Genomic DNA, 8,635 nt, shown 5'->3' with positions numbered 1-8,635 from the left:
GCAGCCCCAGAGCAGCGGTGGTGGGGAGGGGTGTGCACATCTCTGCTTTCGCCCCCTGGGGAACACCCGAGACGCCGCCCCCCACAGCTGGCTCTTGGCCCCTGGGCCCAAAGACGCATTTCATCTGCTAAAGGAGCAGCCCGCAGATGGGTGGCGGGGTCCCTGGGAGGGTGTCGGCTTCCCCGAGGCTCCTCCCGGCACCAGATGGCTTTCAGGGCCTCTCAGCAGCTCCCGGGGGCACCTGCAGGGGTGCTGAGAGGTTCCGGGTCAAGGGGTGTCCGCACGGCCGCCATTGTGTCCAGGCTGCAATAAGCTCGTGGCACCTGCAGCCCCGTGTGCACGTGACGGGTGGGGTGGGAGCTGGGGGGAGGGGGGGGCCAGAGTGGCTGCCGCAGGGTCCCCCCGGCTCCCTCCCGATGGGGGACAGGGACGCTGTCCCTGCCTCACCTGGGTGGCAGTGAAGTCGAAGGCCACGTCGAACAGGTAGGACTTCTCCCGGGAGCGGCGCGCCCGCAGGATGTCGTCTGGGTCCTCCATCGGGTCCATGAGCACCACCATCTGCAAGGTCCGGGAGGGAGCTGGGCCCACGGCGCCCAGGCCACCCCCGACAAGCTGACCGCAGCCGTCCTCGCTCAGGAGTGCACCGTGGTGCCGCTGATGTCCGGTCACGGGCTGTCCACGCCCGACGTGCCGGGCTGGCTGAGGCCTCCCGCGGCCGGTGGTCGGCCCACCACTGTCCCCGCTTCACGCGTGAGGAAAGCGGGGCCCAGAACGCTCACACTGGCAGGAGGGGCCCCGGAAGGCAAACCCAGAGGCAGAGGCAGCTGGGCCCAAGGCCCCGCCTCGCCCCCTTCACACAGGACGGGCTAATGGGCGGGACTGCCAGGTCGGGGCAGGGTCTCCACGCCCATCCTGCCTCCTGGGCGGGGTCCCCAGAGGCACGGGGCAGGGCCCACGCTGCTGAGCACTGAGGAGCTGAGTCCCAGGTAGGTGAGCCCCAGGACACGCCCCCTGGAGCACACCGGCTGGGTACTGGGGTGGGGGGTCTCAGCCGCCCGCCCCCCCCCTCCCAGCCTGCTGCTCCCGGTACGTGACAGCAGTGGTCACCCTAGTCACGCCCTCGCCCGGGAGTTTGTGATCATTATCGTCAGAGGGAAAGTCGAGGCCCAGGACACGCAGCCAGGGCAGGGGCCAGACGCCCAGCTGTGGCTCTCGGCCGGCACTGCCCACTGTGCAGAACCTACCCCCTCCCCATCCCCCAGCACCCCTGCCCCTCAGCCGCTACCCCACCCAGCCAGGCCCAGCACCTGCTGGACACACGAGCCCGACCTAATTGTTCCTGGGAGATGCCGACCAAGGCGGGACTGAGGGCCGAGGCCCAGGGCAGGACAGGTGAGCCAGGTGCACCGGGAACCCCGAGGTAGGCCAGCCGGGGCCCGTCAGCAGGGAGCCCAGGTCCGTGGTAGTCCCCCAAAGGGCTCTCCAGCAGGTCAGGAAGAGGGGCAGCCCCGGGGAGGCCAGGGGAGAGAAGACAGCCTGGGTGCCCCGGTGCACTATGGGCGAGACCAGAGTGGGCCCGGGTGCACCCGTCAAGCGCCAGCATTTGGGAGGTCAGGTCTGGCCTGGGGATTCCCGCAGGCCCCCTCAGCCTTACCCAGACGTCCACTCAACCATGGGGTCCGGGTACGGCAGCTAGGGGGAGCGATCCCGCGAGCCCCCTCACAGCTGTTCAACGGTAGGGTGGCCATGGTGATCGAGAGCAGCCCCTGGGGGGTCATGGGTCCCCAACACCTCCTCATGGCTTCAGCCCCAAGATGCACTAAGCCTCTTGCAGGATCCAGCCCCGTCCCAGGTCCTGAGGCCACATCAAGTTTCAGATCCAACTGAGAGTAACCCCGACGGTCCTCGGCTCGGAACGAGGACAGAAGGAAATCTGACCAGCTGGACCAGCTCGAGAAGCTGCTCACGGCGGGGCCGGGGCCGGGGGCACCCTCTGGCGGTCTGAGGGATGGGGAGGGTGAGCAGCCTGCGCTGAGGCCGCTCACCCACTGGTTACCTTCAAATGACCTCTGGGCACTGCCAAGCTCATGACATGCTGGGCATTTCATTCCTTTGCTGTCCAGGCTCCTGAATCAGCTCATTGTCCGCATGGCTGCCGTGATCCCCTCTTAAAGAGGGCTTTGTCTGGGCCCCCATCTGTCGGGCCCTGGCCCACACCCCACCCTCCGAGCAGTTCCCCTCAATCCCTGTCCACTCTGCATACAATGGAACCCTTGTGCGCCTCGGCCAGGTGAGCTGGAGCCGAGCCCCGGAGCAGAGGGGTGCCCGGGACCGAGGCCTGGTCAGCCACACAGCGCCAAGCACCCCTTGTGTGCCCCACATTCAGCAAGGCTCCGGGAACCCAGGGGAGCTGTGGTTCTGCCTGTGACACTGAGAGCAGAAAATAGACGTTTTAGGAACAGGAGCCGGGCTGGGGCGGGCCACAGGGAGAGGCCCCTGGCCCAGCTGCACCGTCCCAGGAAGGCTTCCTGGGGGCGGTGGCACAGCCTGGATTCTCACAGGATGAGCAGTGTGAAGAGACGAGAGCGTTCGTGGCGGTGGCCACAGGTTCTCAGCTCAGCCTCGCCAGGGCGCCTGGGGGAAGGCAGAGCGGGGGTGCTCGGGGTTTTCCCATCCTCACCACCGCAGAGAGCAGACACCGGGCCCCTCTGGAGTGCGTGACGTGGTCCCACCCCACCCCGGGCCTCTGCACACCCTCCAAGTCTCCTAAAAGTCCCCTGGCTGCCGCCAGCCCGCACCAAGGAACGTTTGCTGGGTACAGCTACCTTCGTGGGGCGCTCAGGGCCAGGCTGGCCCGTACGTTTTCTCCTGTCCATTGACATGTCGGAGCAGGGCGCGGTGAGACCAGTCTGGCTATGCAAGGTGCCTGCGCCCACTGCCCGGCACAGCTGAGTCCACACGAGGTTCCAGAGCCCAGGCTACCACCGCCTCTGCCCCGGGCCAGCTGGCGGCCAGTGCGGCCTGGCAAGGCTGGCCTGTGTTCTCCCAACATTCGTACATGGAAGGCTTGACCTCCAGGACCTCGGAGCGTGATCTTATTTGGAAACAGTCACTTTGGAGGTAATCAGTTAAGTTAGGGGTGGCAGGGTGGGCTCCTTATCAAGTGGGGGTGTTTAGACACAGACACGCCTGAAGGGAAGACAATGCCAGGAGGCGCGGAGAGAGAGCCCGTGACAGGCTCGCCCTCACCCCTAAGGACCCAGCCCTGGGGAGCACGCCCCGTGGCACCGCCGGGTCCAGGCATGCCCGGGACAGACACACACAGCAGCCCGACCTGCTCCCGGCAGGGAGGTGGGCACTGAGCTGGGGCCCTGGCCAGCCCCTCTGGCAGCCTGAAGCAGGGTCCGAGTTAGGCCACACCCCTCCCTTGCAGTCGGGATGCCACTCCCACAGGGCAGGCGAGAGGGTGGGCGAGGGGCCCTGGGCCAGGGGAGGTGGGCAGTGTCTCCACGGCCCAGGCCTTCCCGCTCAGCGCTCGCCCCCAGTGCCGCCATCCTGACCGTCCTGAGCAGTGCCAGCCGAGCTCCAGACTTGGGGCCTGGAAGCCCAACTTCCAGCAGGCGCTTGGGCTAGGGGTGGGGTCTAGTCTGGGAACTGTCCCCAGCAGGACCCAGTCCTCCCTAGCTCCCAGAGGGTCATCTCCTAGGTGAGAAACACGGAACAAAACCTGTGGGGAGCCCGTCCTCCTGCACACCACCAGCTGTGGGCGCCAGCCGGCAGCGCCCTTCACCACTCCCGGAGCTAAACTAACAGCAGGTTTCTCAATCTGGGCACTGTTGACACTCTGGGTTGGGCCATTGTTAGCGTGACAGGCCTGTGCACTACAGGATGTTGAGCAGCACCCCAGCCTCTCCCCGTCAGATGCCAAGTGTCCCCCAAATGGCAAAACTGCCCCCTAATGAGAACCTCTGCCCTAGACTGTTCCTCCTCCAACTTCCAAGAGTGGCAGCGAAGATCTAAGGGAGGGGGTGCCAGCTGTGGGGGTCTGGACCAACACTGCTGTGTGACCTTGAGGAAACTGCATCACCTCTCTGGGCTCCAAGCTGAAAGTCAGCAGAGGAGGACCAGCAAAGTCAGACACCCCAGTCTCCTTGTGAAACCTCAACAAAGAATCTGAATTGGGGAAGACGGTGCCTAGGAATTGTCCTCTCCAGCCCAAGGAGCCAGACCTACCCATGCCCTTTACTCATGGGTAAACAGCACAACAAGACCTGGTTCCAGAGGTTTTCACCCTGTAAGACTGCTCCTAGGTTTTTGTCTGTATTTTCTTTAAGGAGAACTTGGTCCCTGTGAGGACATCTGGGAAGATGTCCCTGGGCCCTGCCAGCCATCAGGTACACAGTTAAGGTCAAATTGAGTGTGCTGAGCTCTTAAAGCCACCAAAGCCTGGCTGGCTGCTTAGGAGCAAGCTAGACACCTGGTGGAGGTCCTGGTCCGCCCCACCTGCCTACAGGGCCCTGAGGCTCCCTAGGCCCAGGGTGCGGGTAGGTGTGGTCTAAAAGAGAGGCAGGGGCTGCACCTCTTACGGGTCAGCAGACAACTTCATCAGGGCCCAGCCCCCCACCTTATAAAATGCAGATTCCAGGCACTGTGCAGATTCATGGCATCAGACTCCAGAGGAAGGGGGCCACAAATCTGCTCGTTGAGTGGTCAGGCCATGTATCCCTGCAGGTGCCGATGTAAGAAGCCTTGAGTCTTCGCAACATTATTCACAATCACCATAAGGTGGGAAACGGCTCAAAGCCCCACCAGCTGATGAGAGGATAATACCACGTGGAGACTGTCCACGTGCCGTGACCCAGCCACTAAAAGGAGCAGGGTTCTGGCACATGGGACAACACAGATGAGCCTCGGAGATGTTATGGCCCTTGAGCGGTGAGGGGCTGGGGCACTGACCCTGCACTCAGTAGAAAGTTCCGTAGATAACTTTCGACTCATCCAAAACTTAGCCACGAGTGGCCTGCTGTTGACTAGAGTCTTATGCATAGTACTTTTTGGGTGTTATACCCACAGATTTTGGGTGTTACATGTATTATATATTATATTCTCACAGTAAAGGGAGACAGAAGAAAGAAACATGTGATGTCCAGCGGTGTGTCACAAAGGTCTGCATGGCCTCGGTGTGCCGCAGGAGGAGAAGCAGGTGGAGGAGGAGGGGGAAGGGAAGAAGAAAGAGGAGGAGGGGGGGAGGAGGAAGAGGAGGGGGGCAAAGAGAAGGAGGGAAAAAATCCACATATGAATTCAAGCCCGTGTCAGTCAAGGCTCAACTATACTGAGTGAAAGCAGCCAGACGCAAAGGATCATGGATCGCAGGATTCCTACCCCCTTCACCCTCCACCAGGCTCATTTCTGGGGCCACGGGGCCAGGAAGCACACAGATGGTGGGTGTGTGGGAGCCCCTCCCCGGCAGGCCAGTGGGCCACGGCAGCTGCCCACGGCACTCTCCCAGGCTCAGCGCCTGTCACCTTATCCCTTATTTATCTTTCACAATAGCTGGCGCTTGTGTGGCCAGCCTCCCCCAGGGTCCCTGTAACCTGCAAAGTCCTTGGCAGGGTGGGGCTGGCTGGGGCGTGGCCAGGCGGGGAGGAAGGGGGCGTCAGCTTTCGTGGGTCTGCAGCCTTTAGCCTGTTCTGCCTGAAGTGTGGGGCCTGAGACGCACCCTTCTCCAGTCTGACCCCGCTTCTCCATGTCCAAGCCCAGTCTCCCTCAGCAACCCCCGCCTCGTGCTTCCTCTGCCCACCTCACCCCCACCGTGGGGCTGATGCTCAGCCAAGCCCCCAGGAGGGGCTCGATGCTGGGCGCTGAGCAGATGGAGCTAATTATGGGATTGGGTGTCTGGTCAGGTGACTTAAATCCTGCAGATAAACAGTCTGGTGGGCAGGGTGGGAGGGAGAGGGCGACTGCTCCCTCTGGAGTTTCATCCCCCACTCCGGAGGGGTCTGGGTCTGGGGCCTTGTCCCACCCCGGGAGCTCCTAAGGGTCCCTGGGGGCCCATCCCGGAGGCGGGCTGGGTTTCACTTGCCTCTGGGGCCCCAAACCACCTATACCTCAGCTCTGAGGATAAGCTCACACCTGCTAGGGCCCCACCGTGTGCCAGGCTGGGGTCAGCAGTGTGCACACAGCCTCTAAGGACGGCCGCATGGCCACGTCCGGACTAACTGGCCACCTCAGCCCCTGGCCCTGCCCTGCCCTGTACATGACCCCCTCCCCCCCAGTCAGCCTCCCAGCTCCAGGTTCAGCGGTCCCTTCTCTCTAGTGGTCACTTTGCCTGTGGAAGAGCCGCCCAGCGAAGCCTCAAGTAGCTGTGACCTCCCATGTCCCCCAGAGAAGGCCAGCTGTGAGGAAGGCCGTCCCACGACCTCTCAGGCCTTGCGGTCCACCAAGGGGCCGGGCCCTCAACAGCGCCCTTGGGCTGCGTTGCTCAGAGATTCCGGCCAGAAACAGACCAGGCAGGGAGGGGGGGACCAGCGCCCCCCGCCCCTGCTGGGTTGGAGGCCTCTCCACAGAGCACGGCCACGCGGGCCATGGCCCAGGGGACAGGGAAAGCAGGGAGAGAGAAAATCTGCATCTTGGCGGGGGGCCTGGGCCCAGCAGCACCTCTGTGGGGAGAGACTACGGTCCTGGGGACGCCCCAAACTCACCCCGCTGGGCGCCAGGCCTCAGGAGGAGCAGCAGAGCTACTTCTGGCCAGCTGGCCCATCAGGGAGGCAGCCTCACTGACCACCAGCCTCCCAGGGTCCAGCGTGCAAGCCTGAGGGGCCAGGGCCGCGGCCAGGCCGAGCAGCTCACCAGGAGGGGCAGGCACGGGGCAGACGGGAGGCGAGGGATGACAGCTGTCAGTTTTGCTTCCTGGACTCACGTCCTGTGTGGCAGAGGCACAGAGCAACCCCGAGGGCGGCTGGCTTTTGGGGGTCCCAAGTTGGGACCCCCCAAACTGCAGGCAGGCGAGCCCACCTTTGAACCAGAGGGGCAGCTGAGAGCCAAGCCCACGCTGCGCGGGCCCCTTCCTGCCTCTCGAGGTGGACAAAGCAGCGCCCTGACCTTCCGGAGGCGGAGATCTGAGCTGCGTCAGGCAGGAGGCCCCTCCGCCTGCAGGACAGAAAGGAGTCAGTGTTTGCCGCGCGGGCACACACCGTGGGCTGCCGGCCTGCTGCCGGCGTCGGTGAATACCCACCGGCCCCCACTCCGGCCAGGGGCCAGAGCGGCAGAGAGCCGGCCAGGGCCATCCCTGTCCTAACCCGGCCTGGCGCCGTCTCTGATAGCCTTGGGGACAGAGGCCTTGTCTACAAGAGGAGTTCCCCTCGCTCTCTGGCTCTCCAGGGCTGGCCCCTCTCAATTTTGGGGCTAATGGACGCTGGTAGCTCAGGCCTACTACCCCGCTGCCGTGCGCAGGCTGTGGGAAGCTCCCAGGCCCCGTGTGATGATGCCGCCTGGTGTGCAGGGAGCGACGCCCCACCCCCGCCCCAGGGCTGGCAGGTGGCGTCCTACCTGACATCACGTCAGCGGCTCCCTGCGCCCGGGGGCCTCATGGGTCGAGACTGGTCACCCCGCTCTCCCGCAGGCCTTTGGGAACCGCTACCCTTTCCCAAGGGAGGCTGGACCCGAGTGGCTCCCGACATGGCGCGCCTATGACGCTGGGGGGTTGACGGAGGAGCTGGCCTGGGCCCCTGCCCCGGGGCGTCGCCGGCCTCCCAGGCCCAGCCTGCCAGGCCCAGGGCTGGCCCTGCAGGTGCCCCTGGGCCTCCCTCTGCCGGCGCCCGCCATCCTGCTGCCTCCGTGAGCCCCGGCCCGCAGCAACAGCCCGTGGGGGCGGGCGGTGGCTTCTGAGGCCACCGTGAGGCCTCCTGTCCGGGCGCCCAGCCCTGCCCTCCCCCTGGCATCATTCCCCACTGGCCACGGTGTGACCTGGGCACACACACGCCTCTGGCCGCCTCTCTTTTCCGCCTGAGCCACGCTGGCCTTCCGGTTACCCAGCGGCATGGCCCCTCACTGCAGGGCCTTTGCACACGCCGGGGCTCAGGCTGAGTCCCCCTTCACGCACCTCCTCCCGCGCCTGAGGGGACCGTCCCTGACCTCCGGGCTAGGCCTCGCCGCTCCCGCTCTCACTGCACGGTTCCCTGCAGCCCTGTTGCTACAGCTCACGCGTGGGTGACCCAGTCCTCTGAGCGGGTCTCGCCTCCCCGCAGGCCAGGTCACGGAGGGGGACAGGCCTTTCTGCTCACCCTGCCCCCCGCTCCTGGCTGGCCTCAGCGCAGCGGGAACTGCACCGTGATGCCTTCCCCGCGAAGGGAGGCGGGCTGCCCCGTCCACCTCCGCGTGGCGAAGCAGGACACGAGTTAGCGGGCGTCTGAGGACTCTGCAGATCGCCCGCACTCTGGAGGGAGCTTCTGTGCTCCCTCCTCAGACACACGCTCGTGGAGAGCGGGCAGGTCAAGCAGGAAAGTCCCCTCAGCACGTGGACGGAGTGGAAGCGTCCAGCTTCTGTGGGTCAATCTAGGAAGGCTGCCTGGAAGAAGCCTGGCCATGGACGCGGCCAAACGTCCAGTGGGTGGCAGAAAGCTGGTGCTGCAAGCTC

At 64.8% G+C, this 8,635-nt stretch overlaps 1 protein-coding gene across 1 annotated transcript in view; it reads right to left on the bottom strand.

The window, feature by feature from the left end:
* Positions 1-8,635, bottom strand: part of KIF19 (kinesin family member 19) — a 24,947-nt gene that overhangs the window by 13,832 nt on the left and 2,480 nt on the right. The window contains exon 2 of the mRNA XM_004693368.2: positions 448-558. Within this exon, the coding sequence (XP_004693425.1) occupies positions 448-558 (111 nt within the window). The remainder of the gene's footprint in view (positions 1-447; positions 559-8,635) is intronic.

The sequence above is a fragment of the Condylura cristata genome, unplaced genomic scaffold (genome assembly GCF_000260355.1).
Source record: "Condylura cristata isolate star-nosed mole 26May11 unplaced genomic scaffold, ConCri1.0 scaffold00038, whole genome shotgun sequence".
Classification (NCBI taxonomy): domain Eukaryota; kingdom Metazoa; phylum Chordata; class Mammalia; order Eulipotyphla; family Talpidae; genus Condylura; species Condylura cristata.
The sequence above is the reverse complement of the archived record's forward strand: the minus strand, read 5'-3'. Positions and strand labels throughout refer to the sequence as shown.